An 18,092-nucleotide genomic window follows, 5' to 3' on the forward strand; every position below is an offset into this window, starting at 1 on the left:
CTGCTCTCAGCTGAGTGCACTCCTCATCTGTCTGTGCACGCCATGGGCTGATACAATTCAAAGTTTTACATCGCATTCACCTCTCCAAGGTCAGGTTGGCCAGGATGTACCCAGATTCGGATCCAACTTGTGACAGGTGCAAGCAGGCTCCTGCCACCCTCACTCATGTGTTTTGGTCCTGACCTGAGTTGGCCCGCTTCTGGACATCTGTCTTTGAGACTCTCTCCCGGACCCTACAGCTACTTATCAATCTCAACCCTCCGATTGCATTAGTTGGTGTAACACCCAGTGACATCCCTTTGACAAAGCTGCAGTCGGACTCTCTGCCTTGCTGGCTAGGCCCCTGATTCTATTTGTGTGGAACCAAGCTGCCCCACCCTCACATATTCACTGGCTAAGGGACCTCATGCAACACCTCATGCTTAACAAAATAATATATACACTCTGCGGATCTACTGGAAAATGTTACACAGCCTGGCATGCCTTTCTCTTGTATGTCTCCCTGACGTTTCATCTCACCAATCTACTTTTTCATAAACTGCAAGCTGACCACTTATGGCCCTCCTCTCTCACTCTCCTTCTGTATCAGTCTCTTACTCTTTATCCTCTGTTTCTCTTACTTTTTCTCTGTTTCCCTTTTGCCCTTTCCGTTTTCTTTTTTTTAGTTCCTCCAAGATACGCTTATTTTTCTTCGGTTATTGATTGTTATTGTTATACATTAATGAATTCAATAAAAAACTATTTAAATACAATGCACGAGAACAAAGGTTCAGTAAACTTGGCCAAGCAGAATTATCTTTTAATAACACAATCAATTACCGGACTCTGCCAATACAACGCCCAGGGGGTGTAAAGCTGTTAAGGCAAAAGTGTGTGCGACTCAGGCAGGGGCGAAATTACAGGTGTTATTAACATTCTGTAGAAAGATTACGTTTACAATTAGTCATGTTTAAAATTCAAAAGGCAGAGCACAGCACACAGTCACGCTAAAGAATCAAAAAGTGCAGTGAACATATTTATTGAGTGGTGAATTACAATTCAAAGTGGCTGCTGTATGTCCACTGTTTTCAAATATTTTCACAAAACAAACATTACACTTTACAAGCTACAGTGTGCAGTGCAAAAGCACATCATGAAAAAACACCTTTGTAGGTGAAAAACGCTAAAATAAGTCACTACATTTAAAAAATATATAAACACGTGAAATTCAGTCCACTAAAATAAATGGCTTTAGATAAATCGCTGTAAGTAAGAAATTTGACTGTCCAGTGTGAAAACACAACACAAAATAATACATTAACGTAGCATCCAAAGTAGCACTATAGCATTAAAACGTTCAATATAAAAAAGCTCGAGTTACAAGCTCTTGCAGTGTCTTAAAAAAATACAAATAATCCAAAATATGGTTTGTAGAGTAACAACAGGAAAGCGTACATCAAATCAGAATGCAGAGTTTAGATCATCCGATTTGAAACCTCTGAACCGCACGTCTTTGTCATCTGAACCTTCATCATTGACGATACAAGCAATTGTCTTAATCAATGCATAGAGCAACAACTTCTAGGCAGCTTTTTCTATTCACGTGATGTTTCCCCTCAGGCATTATTTGCACATGATCATTAAAATACAGAAATTAATGGTGAAAATGTTACTTTCAGCTGAAAGTTGGGGGTGGGGGGTGGGGGGTGAGATTGTTCAAACTGACAGAATCTGGCATTTCCTTTTTTTGTATTTGATTCAATGATTGTTTTGTAAATGTATATATAGATATATTCATGATTTTGTTTTATTCTGTTTTTCTGAAAACTGGAACATCAATAAACAGTAATAAAAAAACAAAAATTATGAAAATTCAAGGCCATTAAATCAGTAGGTTACTGTGAAATAGACTGTATTCCTTAGAATTTGCCACCCTTAATTTGAGGAAAAAATAAAACCTCAATTATGCTGTTGTATCGTACAAAACTGACACCAAACAGTGTTGTTTACAGATTAACCACGGAGCTCATGTATTGTGCTGCGTACTGTATAGTACTGAAGATGGCGTCTCTTACGGCATCACGCATCTCAGCAACAGCAAGCACTCCACAACATCAGGCAACATGTAACCCAGCAACCACAACAGCACTGACTGCATTGCAAACACAACAGTCAGAATGGTATGCACAATACCAACTAACAGGACATAACATACGCATATGGAGATTACTCACACCTGTTTTTCTCCCAATTTGTGAACTGTGGTATTGCTTGACATGTCGAAAAACACGGGGGTCTGATCAGCATTTCCGATCTGTCCAAGCTGGTGCTGTTTGTTAGAAATGCTGAAATTGTAAAAGCTTCTTTGAATTCCTCAAGAAGCTAATGATGACCCCTAGGAACTCCTGGTTACGGTCAAAAGCATCTGCTAAAATCATAGCTTTTTCAATAAATGCTCAGCAGTGTATGCTTTTCTCCATTTCCCATTTGAGACCATTAGATGTTGAACAGATGCCGCCCAGGATAAACCACCCATGAAGGAAACGCTACAGACCTGACAGTTTCAGTCCTCTCTCCCCGACTTGCGTGTTGTAACCATTGGGCATTCGCAGGATGGCATCATGGATTCCTGCTAGTTTTGCCACATGATGCACTTCCTCAGGTGATGCATTAATGTTCCCGTACTGAAGGTTATAGAAGATTGTGTTGTGGAATAAAACAGCATCCTGCAAAAGAAAAACAAGGTGATGAAAATGTAATTTTCTTTTGCTTCCTACCGAAAGGTAAAACATCACTCATTTTTATAAAATATTAAATCACAAATACATTTGTTGATCGGTCAGGCATTTATTAACAACTTAGAAAACACACCCTTCATTCCTCCATAAGTTTTTATCTTCACATACACGATAACCTCTTTCAGTCCGGGATTCAACAGTAGTTTGTGTTGTATCTGGGATAACTCAATTTGCAATTCTGAATCGCTCAAGGAACAGTTCAAGGTTCCAAACACAAGACTTTATCAAGAGGGCTACTTGCAAAGCCACAATAAACCGCTGAATTCCAGACTGTGCACCTGTGATTACATGCAGCATCGGATCCCAGAAGCACCTACTATTAAGAATAAAGCCATGCAGGAAGATTGCCATGTGCTTTTGAGCTCCTAACATTAGGCCTTAACTGAAAGAAACTGGATGAGGTCTCATTATGTTGGAGATTTACTTCATAAAAGATATTAAAATAAATAGGCAACTGGCATTTGTACAGATTAAGATACTTTCATAAACATATATTAAAGAATGCTGTAACCGTGTTTCAGTACAAATGAATAAGTGGTTCTCAAGAGAACAGTAAAAATTACAAAAGTATTGACAGACAGCCAAATACAAATATCCAAGTAGAAATACTAGTAGACATTATTATTAGAACTAAATAGATTTCTCCTTTGCGACCAGCTATACACAAAGCCATTTTACTCTGTCACTGTGGTGGATGCAACAGAGGGTATTCCACAAACGTGCAGGTTTGTAATCTTACCTGCGGTACAACCCCAAGCGCTTTCCTTAGGCTGTCCAAACTGGCTTCTCTGATATTCTGACCAGCAATGTAGATGTTTCCTCTCTGGGGTTCATAAAAACGGAACAGTAATCTTACTATTGTGCTCTTCCTAAAATCAGAGGGGAAAGAATAAATACCACATTTAATAAACACACAAGTGCCTCTGCTAGACATTAATCTGAACATGATTTTAAGTTAAAAACTGTACAAATGTCTCCTTTTGATTCATATTGCAAAAAAAAAAAAAGAATGGAAACCGTTTAAGTTATTGACCCCCCCCCCCCCCCCCCGATCATTGTGCCGAGATTCGTCCACAGATTACTCCAGTCTTCTTCCAGATTATCAAACACAATATTATTCTGCATGCTTGTGAAACACTTTAATGGCCCAGACCCATCTTTCTGAGCTTGCATAACCAGCCTTCTGATTGCTATCGGCTTTCTTTGTGACCTCCACTTTCAGATGTGGTTCTTTTAAGCTTCAATCCCAAAATGGAAATCAGAAGCACTTATTGTCAATACCAAGGTTTTCGCTTTCAATAGTGTCTGTCCGCTCTACTGTTACGTACCCAGGAACAGAGGGAAATGTACACCAAGCGCCTCACATCATACAGTAGAAATTATTTTATTGGTATCATAATTGCTTGCAAACAGTGAAATCGAATGCAAGTAATTAACATTGCATTTCATGTTCTGGTTAAACTCAGTTTTTCATGGAAACAGACCCCAATGGCCCTGATCACAAGCTGGCAGGTAAACGACTAGTTCCCTGGCAGCCAGCATCAAGCTGTCTGGGGATGCTGCCAGGGCTGGTCCGCACTGTTTGGAAGCACTGGTTGTACATCTCTGCCCACCCAGAGCATATCAACTGAAGACAAGCCAAGTACACTGATGTCACTACACCTGTCGCTGAAGATACTATTGAATTGTGAGCACCGTCTTGTACAGTCAATGCCGCTAAATCGGGATACTGATAAATTGAGATTTATGCTTAATGGGATACAACTCTGGGAGACGGTTCTTCCCAATGCTATTTATGCAGTTTAATTGGGACGTCACTCAGTTTAATTGGAATACAGTATTTTCAAATGATGAACGGAGCTCGCTTTTCAGAGCAAGACAGGTCGCGTAGCGCAGTGCAGAGTGTACGTTATTATGCTGTGACATGTGTAAATTGCGTAAACCATGTTGAACTCTTGAAGGAGGAGTCTCCTGTGGTTTCTCGGGATGCTGTGGCAAAGACAGTTAGTGTGTCAACATCGCAGGTGCCTCGCCTTGTGATAAGATGTGATTTCATTCTTTTTATTTCATGTAAAAAAAAAAAAACGGCAATTAATTTTGTTTAGGAATAAAAAAAAAAAAACCCTCTTATTTTTAACATTTAATCACGTCATGAATTTTCAGAATTTTACAAACTTGAGTACCGTACTGTTTGTAGGGTGCTATATAAGTACAGGAATTGATGACATTTTAATGGAGTGTGGTCCCTGGGGGCAGGAGAGTGCCTCTGTTTTGAAAAGCTGAATCAAAAGGACTTTTCAAATGTCCTTGTAGCCCACTGAACAACAAGGAGCTGTCACAGTTCCAGCTTGGCTGAGCAATCCTCCCATCACCCTGGATGATTAGACCACTTACTCTACGTATAGAACAGTTCTCGTAACTGTAGTAAGAGGCTTAGAAAATTGTCTCCATCAACCCAGAAATTAACTCTTCTCCAGTAACTGGCAGTTTAACAGGGAGCCTGTGACACAGAGCACAGACTTTCCGCAATCTTATCCCCTCTTCACCTTGTGTCCAAGTTTTTATTTAGTCAGTTGAAGTTTGAACTTAATACACTGAAAAAATGACGCTGACACTAACGATTGTCCAATGCAGTGTGTTGCATTTCCCATTTGAAACGTGGACAGAAAAGCATCACCTAGAAATGTGTAAACAAAAACAAAGCATACCCGGCCTCAGCAAAATTGCACAGGCTGAAGGATATATGGGCTTATGCAAGTAAAATACACCATGTTAAGATGAGAAGTCATATTGGGTTACGGTAAACAGAACAGCAACACAACACATAAAATATAACGCAATACAGTACTTTTTTTTTTTTTTTTTTTTTTTTTTTAATTAAAAGAGAACCGTTTCATATTCTGGAGAAGTAATTTTAATACCTTCAGTGTAGTCAATCGTAACAAGAAGCTACAGTATATTCATATACGTAACAGGCTTTGTAACAACATTCATGGGAATCATTATGAAAGTATAAGAACAAGTCTTATTATGAACAATACTGCAAGAAGCCGAACTAAAAACCCAGGTTGATACACACCCTGACCCACTGCCGCCCACGAGGGCCACCTTCTTCCCCGCTGGCACTTCAAACGACACGCCATTCAGGACTTTCTGGCCTTCCTGATACTCAAAATACACGTCTTCAAACTTGATGGTGGCGTCCTGGGGAGTTATCATCAAAGGAGGGGCCAGGTCCTTATCCTGCATGAGAGAAATGAGAGAGGGAAAGCGTTCAACTACTCAAACATGAGCACATTACCCTGACTGGAGCTTCACCAAACAAGGACAAAAAGGGTACAAAGGTGTGTTGTTCTTGTAGATTAATGAAATGAGGAGGTGTCACTTTCCATATTGCAGTGCTGTTTCTAGTAGCCTGGTGTTGACTTCACCTGCTTCTATACTTTACCAACATATTCTTGAAATTAATTTGTTGTTGGCTTCTAGTAAAGTTGAATTAATACCAAACTTAATTGTATTGAAAAACGGAGTTGTATAGGTCCTGGTAACATGGAATTTCTCCTTTTAAAAATGTAATTTAATTAAAGGTCTCCAGTAAATTAATTGAAAATACGGCCCTAAACTAACTGTTAACTTTTGCTATAACCATTATTGCTACCTGGTTATAAACAATCAATCACAAGTAAACTGAACAATTACAAATACATCATTCCCTTAAAAAAGTGGCACTCTGTGTCTTGAAGGACAATGAATAACAGCATTGATCCAGAAACTCGATCAACCGATCCAAGATGTGATTATATATTGTAAAGTGTGAAGCGACTACAACCTCTTTTAGAGATATGGCCACAAGACAGTTCATTAAATTAGTGACAAGAAAAAAAAGCGAACTAGTTTTCCTTATTAAAAGCATAGCAAAATGTAATAAAAAGCACAGTGAAAGCACGATAAAGCATTGGTAAGCTATGTAAAAGCCAAGAGTATGGTAAAGCATTTAAAAAATGTAATAAGGCAAACCATGATAAAACTATGATAAATGCATTGCATAACACATGCAATAAATTATCTAAATGGCTGGAATGAATTGGACTTTATCAAGAACACTAAAAAGTAGATAAACGGTCTCAGTGTGTGTTTGTGTGTGTGTGTGTGTGTGTGTGTGTGTGTGTGTGTGTGTTTAACCCCTTACCTTAATTTTGGTGTCAGTGTTGAGTAGCAGGAACAAGGTGTTCATGTCAATGAGGGCCTGCCTGGTCTCTCTGTAGACAGTGCCCAGGAAGTTCAGGGGGAGAGACAGCTGGAAGAGCAGCCCATTGACCATCACCAAGTCTCCCACCGTCAGGTTCCCTGAACACACACACACACACACACACACACACACACACACACACAGAGACAAACAGCAGATGTGAATGCATAGCGAAAAGTGTTCTTCATCCCCAAAATCCAAGTTACAAGTTCAGGGGCGGAACACAATACCATACAATACCAATTGTAGAACACACATTTTTAACAGGCTGCTTCTCACGCGATTCATTTGTTATACAAATGATAGCCTGAATATATAATGTTATATATACAAGCTGCATCTCCCTGTTAAGTACATTTCAGTCACAATGGGAAAGACAGCAGATCTGACCGACTCGATAAGAGGGTTAAAAGGCGGCCTACATTTTCATTATTGGATTTTTATTTCCCCCACAAGCGCCTAATAAATACACATGAAAAGACTGTGCTACCTAGGCACTGAAACATAGAGCCCTTCTCATAGGAAGAGGGCAGAGGGCAATCCCACAGTTACGTTTCTTCTGCACTGAAAAGAGGCTCTTTAGTTTTCTAACCTGACATGATCCCCTGGCTTGCAAGCACCATGATACCGGTGAGGCCAACGCTGAAGATAACATTCTGCCCGAAGTTCAGCATCGCGAGCGTCGAGGTGGTCTTCAGCGAGTATGCTTCATAGACTTTCAGATACCCATCATATTTCTCTGCTTCATATTTCTCATTGTTAAAATACTAGGGAGACAAAACAAACATATTGCCAGAATTAATTAAAAAACACAGTTAAACCTGTATAGAAAAGATAGCTTAAGTCTTAATGCCTTTCCAAGCCTGCAGGCACACAGGGAATATAGTGATAGAGGTATTTAATTCTCGGGATTTGGAATACAAGGGAGATGTGGGCTTCTCAAAAAAACTTGTTTTTTAAAGCTATGATTTATGGGGCTCAAAAACTACCCTCCACAGGGCTGGTCAAAATTCTGACCACAAGGATATTAATCTGATAAAGATTTAAATTAGGATTACAAATTGTCCATTAATCAACAGTCCAAAGCACCTTTGACCATTGTTCCATAGTCCAATTTCTTTGTTCTTCTGCATATTTTATCATTTTAGTCTTGTTCCCCTTTCTTAACAGAGGTATTCTTACTGCAACACATCCTTTAAGTCCTAATTTCAAGAGTGACCTTCGTACTGTTGATTTGATGGACAACAACATCTGTGCCTTCTGCCAGTTCTGTTGTCAGTTCAACGCTTGTCTTCTTTCTATTCCTCAAGGATATTATCTTCAAGTATTGCTCATCCTTGTTAGACAGCTTTTTGGATCTTCCAGTTCTGGGTTTGTCAATTACAGATGATGTTTCTCTGCATTTGTTGATTATGCTTCGGCTACCACACCTTGAAAATTGAGTGATGTGAGCTATTTCACTCAATGTTTTTCCTTCTTTATGCAAGTCAAGGTTGTTATAATAGTAGAAAACACTAGTGGAGGCTTTGAGTGAAGTATTGATGCTCATAATGCATCAGAGTAGACAAATGCAACATGTCTAAGACTTTTGCACAGCAGTGTGTGTGTGTGCACACACAAAATGTAGGACAATACAACATTTACAGTTACACTTAGGAAGCCACAAGAAAACGCAGTAAACCCCAGTACCAAACATATATTCTATACTTAAAAAATATATATGAAAAAATATAATCATGATCTTCCAATAGACAGTTACTAAATGTGCTTGTATTAAAAGCTCTGGCCTGCACTGGGAGGGTAGTGCCAGTAGTCTGAATTACAAAAGAACATCAGAATAAACAATGAGGGTTGTTTGTTTTATTAAAAGAAAAGGTCAGGTAAAATATACAATGATTCTCTGTAATGCTTTATAGCAATGCAATGTAAAATAGTACCATATTATTGGAGATGTGCAAAGTTTAGGATATGACTACCACTGATCAAAATGGCATTTTTTATTAAAGGAAATCACAGCTCTATTTTCATTATAATTTATAGATGTTACCTTAATCCCTTAAATCGGCACTGTTGATGCGGCTGGCTATTTCTCTCTCTCTCTAAGAGAGAACTGCATTAACCCAGGGATTTTTTTGAAGTGGTTTATAGATTTAAGTTTCCAGAAGAAATGTTTAAATGTTACATTCTTGTATACCAAATGCTAGCAATAAATATAATATTTCCTTTGTTATTTCTTTCTTCATAAATGTAATTTATATACTGTAGAAAACTGCTTATTTAATTGTGATGACATTCTTAGCACTGTTTTGGGGGGGGTATATAGACCTGTATGCCTCTCTGTCCTATGTATGTCACTTTTATTTATTTTAAATTTTTTAACACAAATCTAGTGAAGTGCTTATCCGATTGTAAAGCATGGTTTGTACATCCTTTAGCTGTTATTGAGAGAATCAGAAACTGGCGCTACATGGTATTTGTCAATCTGAGTTCCAATCACACTTAAAATCAGGTCCAACATAAACTGCCTGCTGACCAACGTATTTTTCTGAGCTCATGTTACAACAGATGCAACAGAGAAACACACAGTAGTATACACACACAATCTCACCTTCACAGTCTCATAATTGAGTAGCGAGTCGATGGCAGCATTTCCTGCCTCATTATCGGCTTTGTTCATTTCTATTCTGAACCGAGTCCTAAAAAAAGGGGGAAAACCATCATGAGAACTACTTGAGACTTTCACACAATCACTTTTAATTGTTATTCAACTGTATTTAAGTACTGTACCTCCACTGTGTAACTGCCACTGTGAACGCTGCATAAGCGGAGAGTGTGCCCAGGGTGACTAATGCATACTGACCCCCACATTTAAAATACTACATTGAGAAAGAAAGAAAAGGGGGAGAGGACATTAAGAATGTTATACAATATCACACAAAGGATTTACCAAACAATAACATCTTGTTTAATACCTAGCACTTCACCAATTTACTGGATTTTTACCTTGGTCACTGTTGGTCAACAGTGTACAGATTTTCTGTTTCAAATGAATTTACTATTAAAAACATTTTTTATTACTATTTTCAATGGTAGAGAAGTTGTAGATAGACAAATACTGACCCCACTCACATGCACAAATCCAGAGAGCAAAAGGCATTCATAAACACACAGATTTAACAGAGCTGGTTGATAATGTAGTGAATGAAAGCACACTGGAGCAATGTTAAAGGGTTAAAACTCCTCTCAAGGTCAAACTAAAACCTTAGTATGCTGTACATTTGCCAGCTGGGTAACTACCAATTAAAGCCTCTTGACAAGCAACCTGCTGAAGAAAAGGCTTCCCATAGGTTTTGAGAAAGCTCTTATGTGACTGTGCTAGCTTTTAAATCCAAGAATGAAAGCAATGCCAAAAAAATGTACTTTTCACATGTTGCATCATTTTAGTGCTGGATAAAGTTTAGGATCAACACTTACAGGGAAAACCAGATTATTTCATCCAAACTAAATTCAACCAGAAAAATGTAATCTCGACACTCTATAAATGGTGAAAAATAGATAAAAACTAGAGTGAAACACATTTAGCAACAGGAACCAATCTGAAAGAGTATGAGAAAAAGAAACCAACTACCCTTCGGGCTTCTTATCGCAGGCAATGTATAACACGGTTTAAATGCCAGAACAGTTAATACACTGAACAATTCTCTATTAAATGTACTGTTTCTAATGGGATATAAAAGCACAGAGGGAGCCATTCAACTGTTTTCTCCTTAGATTTTGGTGATGAAATCTGAGCTCATTAAAAAGAGAGGAATCGCTGAACTCTAAATGACAGATTTATTGTCAAAGAACCTGGAAATATAATTCCTGTTCAAGCTTACCAATGATATCTGCCAATTTTAAAAATAACAAAACATATAGTTGCATTGCAATCGCAGTTAATGCAGTGGAATTCTGCGCTCACACTACAGCTTAACACAAACAGGGCCACAATTTCCTTGAATTTATTCCACTTTCATGAAACAAATTAACACATCATTCAAGTAATGGCCAGTTGAGCAGCAGTTACACAAATAAGATGCAGCTTTATGCATCTCTGAATTCACTAGAGAACACATTAAAATACATGTTCGAGACAAGACCCACTGTTATCAAATTCTATTCACCAATTCAGAGAAACAACTGTATCAATTTTCTTCAGAATGGCAATACGTTTATAAAACAATATTCTCTAACCACCTTTCATGACTAGAAAGGCACCTTTACTTCACTAAACAATTTCCCCAGCATCCCCCCCCCCCCCCCCCACGACCTAGAATAAATTGTTATGTCAAAAGCTTTCAGAGAGCCACTATTAGCCTTGCATTACCTTGGCATCAAAAAGAAACCTGAAAATGCTGAGATACATTTTGAAGAAAAAAGAAGTTGTAGAGAAGACGACTTTTTCCCCCTATGTATGTTTGATGTGCTGCTGGGACCAGATTAATATGAATGAGCTTCCTCCAAGAATATTTGCAAGCATATTTAATTACTTACTAAAATCCCACTGACGAGTACAACTTCAAACAGAGTGGGCCCCAAGTTGAAGACTAAAGCGCTCAGCACGAAACTGATGCCTCTGGTGCCCCGATCAATGGCTTTGGACAGTCCTCCCGTCTGCCGGCTGAGATGGAATCCCAAATCCAGGTTATGAAGGTGCAGAAAGACATTCTTGGCTATTCTCCTGATGGAGCTCTGAGCTACCTTTCCAAACACAGCATTCCGTAGTTCATTGAAAAGAGACGCACAAGCACGTGAAACTCCATCTGAAAGAGAGAGGAAGAGAGTAACTTGGCATGTAAGGCAACACGTCACGTCTTCATATTCGTATTCATGCAATTCTAGTCCTGCAGTTTATGGGATACTTTACCCGCGGGTGTTAAATCTGCAAGATGAGATTTAAGTTGATCTGACGTACATTGCATCTGCCACTGTTATTGACGAGCATTTTGCATTGTACTTTTCTATTTTGAGTGAGCACTGTGTACAAGGTTGACTGTTGAAACCAAGCACTTTGCCTCATGTCCACTTGAAAAGAAGTTGCTACATCGGAGTGTTTATTACTGGCAATCCTTTCATGCAAACTGACGTGTAAATGCATTCAGTTAGCAATTGCAGTGAATGCATTTACACATTGGTGTTTGTTTTTCGGTTGTAAGACATTTCAGCTTGTCAATTTAGTGCTTCTGAAAGGGGAGGGGCAATGGTGCTGGCTTCAGTCAGTCACTGTGCCGCCTGGTGTCAGGACAGCTCTGCATACAAGTGCCCCTCTCTCCTGACCTGAACAGCCCCTGCCTACCATTCAGTCTTGGGCCTCTCAAGCACAGACTGAAAACTGTGCAGAATAATTGAGACCACCAAACAAGAACTACCCTTGTATGGTGTTGGGGTGTCGCGTATTTTTATTTAAATCTATTTCCTCTCATTACATCGCCCTGTAAGTGCCTTGAATAAACCATGCCCAAGAAAGACAACCCAGTTTCTTTTAGCCATAGTGACAACAGAGTACAGGGGTTAATACGCAGCAAATTAATTCTCAATTATGACTTCAGACAGCACTCAGGGTCTTTATTATGCAGCTTTATGCGTTATTATTACCAAGGGACAGCTCTTCCTTTGTTGTAGTCATTTCAAAGGGAGTGGGGGTTGACTGATAAAGCAATATAGCTGCCTTTAAGAATACAATATAAGCTGAAACTCGGGTCTCTTTTTTTGTATTATTTTTAAAAAGGAGAAGGTTGTTACACAAAGGAAAAGCAAGAAAAGAGAATACAACTGAAAAAAATACAACAGTGCATAACCATGCAGATTAAAAAACAGATATATATTCAGGAATGAATTCTGTTCAACAAACTATAGACCAGAAATAACATTTGTGAATAAGTATGTTTTGATATTCTTGAAGAATTGCAATCTGCAGCATTGGCGGTAATGTAACCCAGCAGTATTTCTGAACGGTATACGAACACAATAACATGAACCATTCTTTTTAGTCTTTTGATTGCTTTGCAGGATGTTAATGCAGTCAAGAAAACCAATCAGCTTAGATGACGTTCAGCGTAGGTGGCGAGATGAGTTTGTAATTTGAAGGGGGGAAAAAAATATATTTATGTTTCATTATTTGTGTTAAAAGCTTAGCCTTTCTGCCAATTTATTTCAGGTAGAGTATTTTAGTCAAGGGCTTAAGCGGCCTCATTAAAAAGCGTGTCAGACTGCAGCGAAACCCCAAGCAGTACAATTTGTTTTGTTTAGTAACTGTTATACATTTTGAGATCATTGCATTTTCAATATTCTGAGCTGTATCAGAAAAACTCAACCAATACCGCATGCAATGGTATCCACCTCTTTTTGACAACTGCACTCTGTGCTAGTTATCAGCCAAATGCAGTGGACATTAATTATTGTAAGCTGAGCTTGCATCTTGTTTTCATTTTAAAAGCACATAGAAATTCAGCTAGGCCATGTCCTTTACAGAGGGCATCATTTTTTGACCAATCGAAACTGTTAACTGTACACAACTCCAACAGTAAAAATAAATACATAAATAAATTACTAATGTTTTATATAATCCATAACATTAAACTCAGAAGAAAAAGAAACAACTGAGTTGAACTACAAAACACAAAAAGCACAGGCCCCGTGGAAATGTTTAATAACATTTTATAGCAGGATTACGTCAAATAAAATCAGGACTACCAAATTACAGTAGTCAGACCAACACGACTTTCCAAAAGAAGGTGGTGGAAATGTTACCAGCGAGTTATTTTGACTTCAATGCTTACATTGTTAATTTGTGGTTTAAACACACCTACAGTATACATCCCCTACAACAGATGACAAATACAAAAAAAGAGCAAATCGGCATCATACAAAAGACTCCTCCGCTCGCCAAGACACCCAAGGGCTGCGTTAGGAGGCATACTGTAGACACATTAGAATAGAAAGAATCAAAGTGGCTTCACCAAATTAAAGGGCTACTGATTTCAGAATAATAAACACAGTGCTGCAGCTGAGATCCCCTGCTACACATCTATAAATCAGACAAGTCAAAGGGTTTTGTTTGTTCCCTGAAAAAAGTACAGGAGTGTGGCATCGAGAGACAACTGAAGATCAAAATAACCTTTTCAGTGCATTCCTTTTGTGTTTTTGAGACAATATAAAACACATACAGTGACACCAAGTTTCAATATCCACTGCTTCATATAATATTCAATATAGGTATGTTACAGGTTTAATTCTGTAAAAATACATGTGTTTCTACTTCTTTTACTGCATTATAACCCCCTGTACCATTTGCCAACATGGACACTCTCGAATCATGCCTTACTGTATAAACATCTATAGACGACAGACTTGTTTTTATTTTTCTAATTGCGATAGGTATCCTTAATGTAATGTTAGGAGTGCCATTCAAATTGTCTGACATTATGTGTAGATTATGTGCAGGAATTAATTTGATAATTAGCTACTAACTTCTTTTTTGCTTTTTACACAATTGAACTTAAGATCAAACTTTTTATTTTCTTAGTTGAAACTGAAACTGCTAGTTCCAATGTGGGTGCCACATAGATGTACACAGGGTCAGCTTTACAGTAGTTGCAGTCACTGCAGATAGGGTTGGCTTCCCATCTATCATTTAAAGTTGATACTGTTTCCACACTAAATGAATGTTTTCCGTGAAGGTGGTCTGTGATTAGAATACATCAGTCAAATCTCAGAGACAGCGGCAGCGCGATTTGTAACCACGAACAAAAAGATGTTAAAGAGCTGTATTCAGATTAATCTTCTCAAAAAGGTCACCTGCTAAAGAATACGAGGTAACCTTCCAGAAAAAGTCAACACCTGCCAAGAGATAACAGAATTGTACTTACAGCCAATCAGAACAGCCGTTGCCATGGTTGCAACTGTATTTGATGCGTCATCCAGGTTCAGCATGTTTCCTGACATCTGGTTGAGACCGTCTACTGCATATTTAAACATGAAGGGAACCACTATATTCATCATCTACAAAACAAAACGTTTTCATTCCATTAGTATTGCTCAAGTCATCAATACATCAAGCCTTATACCCAAACTATGTAAAAGGATACATCTGAGGAGTCAAGCGCACAGATATGCACTGGCACCAAAAATGATTGACAGTTAGCTGGAAAATATAGTTAAGAGGATCGGTAATATTACAGATTTGCCAAAATTCCAGAACCACTTTGTGCTTTTTATTAAAGGATGTAAATGTGTTTACCGTAATTTCCAAAATCTACATAAGTGCTGTTACTGTTGTGTGCACCACATCATTAATGTATACGAGACTAGATCTGTGCACATTTGTGTGTATATGAAAAAAGACTGAAAAAATCACATTACACTGTAAACACCCTAGTGTATTAAACACATACTTTTGAAATGGTTAAATGCGTGTAAACACTTTAAAACAGCACAGCTCTACCTCTGCCATGTCGAACTGATCTAAACAATTCACTTCTGGCTTGGAGAAAATACTTTAAATGATACTGACAGTTGAGATGACATACTGCGCTAATTAAAATTAATTAGAGTCAATTAAATAACTGCAGCAAGAAAGTGACACTTAAAATGGTTAATTCCTTGTAGGAGGAATTAAGAAACTAATACCTGTAAATCAATTGCAATAGTAATTAATTTCATGCAAATGTATTAAAAAAAAAAAAGTCAATATTAATTGAATTAGTACACTGTTAATACAGCAGCTGATTCCTGAGCACACAGGGGGCTTACAAAAATGCACCAGAATGCAGCATTAGAAGAGTTCATTTCTTTCATTTTGAACCCAAGACAAGTAGATAGGGAACAACACACATGATGAACCCTACAGATAGGCTGTGTGCATACTGTGAAATCAGTTGGTCTAACTAATTAAGTTTAAAGAAAAACTTTTGCATTAGACATTATTACATTGGACTTTCTGCAAGGCAGAAGTTATCATCTCTTAATTCTATTTTTACTAGTAATAAATCCTTAATGCAGAAGGCTAATCTTCTGTGTAAAAGTTTAACTTTTACACAGCTGAACCGACTATATCATAATACAAGGTTGTAAGACGGTGAGCTTCAGTGTAGGCATGAAGTAGATTAAGTTAGCAGGCCGAGGCAGAAAGCTTTACCCAAACGGTTGCAGTCATACACATCTTTTATATACTGCTTTTAGTGCTGGGACAAACAGCCGATTATTCGACCGAATATTTTTTTTAACATGTATTCGGATACAAAAAATCAGATGTTCGTATTCGATAGAAATGCCAAAAATATCTTGCACTTATTTACCGCCTCACCAGAAGTTGCGCGAAAATTTTAAAAAAATTGTAAACGAAAAAGAGCTCCATGTGATGTGAGATTTAACATATATATATAAAAAAAATTTTTTTTTAAAAAAATCACAGGATCAACCCCGCAGCTCTTGAGCCACTGTTTAAAAGTTTGAGACAGCAAAATGTAAACAAACCAGATTATGCGCACGCACGCATAGTATTCTCTATGGAAAGCCATCTAGGTCAAAAAAGCGTTGTGCTGCTTAGAGCAAGTCAGAATATCACAAAACAGAAATAAGGCAACCACGTCACTCTGAAATGCCTCGCTTAAACAGTGCTCAACTTTCTGGAAATGTTGTGTAGTGATTTTTATACAGATTATATGTATTATATATTTTTTGTATAATGGCTTTTATTACTTTTTGAAAAATGAAAGCATATCCAACCGAATATTTAAATTATGAGCGAATATCCAAAAAGTAATAAAAGCCATTATATTGCTCTGAACGCAGGCAGAGACAGCATAGCAGCAGGGGCAGGGTGTGTGCCTTTATTTTACAGCAAGATCTTATAATATGCAACACGTTAAAATAGAAAAATATTATTATTATTATTATTTGTTTATTTAGCAGACACCGTTATCCAAGGCGACTTCAGAGACTAGGGTGTGTGAACTATGCATCAGCTGCAGAGTCACTTACAACTACGTCTCACCCGAAAGACGGAGCACAAGGAGGTTAAGTGACTTGCTCAGGGTCACACAATGAGTCAGTGGCTGAGGTGGGATTTGAACCGGGGACCTCCTGGTCACAAGCCCTTTTCTTTAACCACACAGCCTCCCAGGAGTAAAGAATAAGTTGTGTGGGACTTACTTTACTCCAGTGAATATTAACTACAAAACAAAGGATGCCAAATAGCAGCTCAAGTTAAACGTTGTTTTGTTTATTCCCGAAATAAACAGTGCATAAAAAGCTGACAATGCATAAAAGCTGATTTTATTTATTTTTTTCATTCCTAGCCGTTGCCGTTTCTTCACAGTAAACAGTGGCTATAGACACGTTTTCATAAAGTAATAACATGAGGTGTACTTGTGCCTTTTTGTAGCTGAACAAGCAAACAAAAAACTAAAATTTAACTTTAAATACTTCAAATAAAACAAACGTGGAAATGGATCCACAAATGGTTCCACATATCAGACTGAGCTCTTTTTAAATTTGCCATTTTTCAGAACTGTCATGCAAATTCTGGTGAGATGGTAAATAAGTGCAAGCTATTTTTGCCATTTGTAGCAAATACGAACATCTGATTTTTGGAATACATGTCAAAAAATATTTGTTTGAATATTCAGATATTTGTCCCAGCACTACTCAGCCCTGTTTTTATTTATTTATTTTTAAATCAGATGACAACCATTAAAATATCTTAATATATAAAGAAGAAAGTTTGTCTGTCTGTTCCTTTATGCATTCGGACCCCGCAGGAGCCAGTGAAACCAAACTTTGCACGGCCTCCTCTTTCATCCAGGGGAAGGTTGAGGGCTATGTTTGGATCCAAAATTTTGACCCCCGAGGTACTTTATTTAGTAACCCCATTTCTGGATCACTACAGTAGCCATATATCTCAAATTAAAGAAACCCACAAAACCAAAAAAAAATAAAAAGAACAAATTTAAAAAATGGCAAAAACCAAAAAATAAATAAATAAATAAATAAATAAATAAATAAAGGGAAAAGGGGTTAGAGCGCAT

The 18,092-nt window shown here is 37.9% G+C and overlaps 1 protein-coding gene across 1 annotated transcript in view; it reads right to left on the minus strand.

Moving 5' to 3' along the window:
• LOC131697786 (iron-sulfur clusters transporter ABCB7, mitochondrial-like) overlaps positions 1-18,092 on the minus strand; it is a 57,543-nt gene that overhangs the window by 13,149 nt on the left and 26,302 nt on the right. Inside the window, exons 5-13 of the mRNA XM_058989083.1 lie at positions 14,934-15,066; positions 11,560-11,828; positions 9,814-9,902; positions 9,635-9,722; positions 7,619-7,793; positions 6,967-7,124; positions 5,857-6,020; positions 3,517-3,646; positions 2,534-2,705 (exon numbers count right to left, since the gene is read on the minus strand). Of these exons, the coding sequence (XP_058845066.1) occupies positions 2,534-2,705; positions 3,517-3,646; positions 5,857-6,020; positions 6,967-7,124; positions 7,619-7,793; positions 9,635-9,722; positions 9,814-9,902; positions 11,560-11,828; positions 14,934-15,066 (1,378 nt within the window). The remainder of the gene's footprint in view (positions 1-2,533; positions 2,706-3,516; positions 3,647-5,856; positions 6,021-6,966; positions 7,125-7,618; positions 7,794-9,634; positions 9,723-9,813; positions 9,903-11,559; positions 11,829-14,933; positions 15,067-18,092) is intronic.

This window comes from Acipenser ruthenus, chromosome 16, assembly GCF_902713425.1.
Source record: "Acipenser ruthenus chromosome 16, fAciRut3.2 maternal haplotype, whole genome shotgun sequence".
In the NCBI taxonomy this organism is placed as follows: domain Eukaryota; kingdom Metazoa; phylum Chordata; class Actinopteri; order Acipenseriformes; family Acipenseridae; genus Acipenser; species Acipenser ruthenus.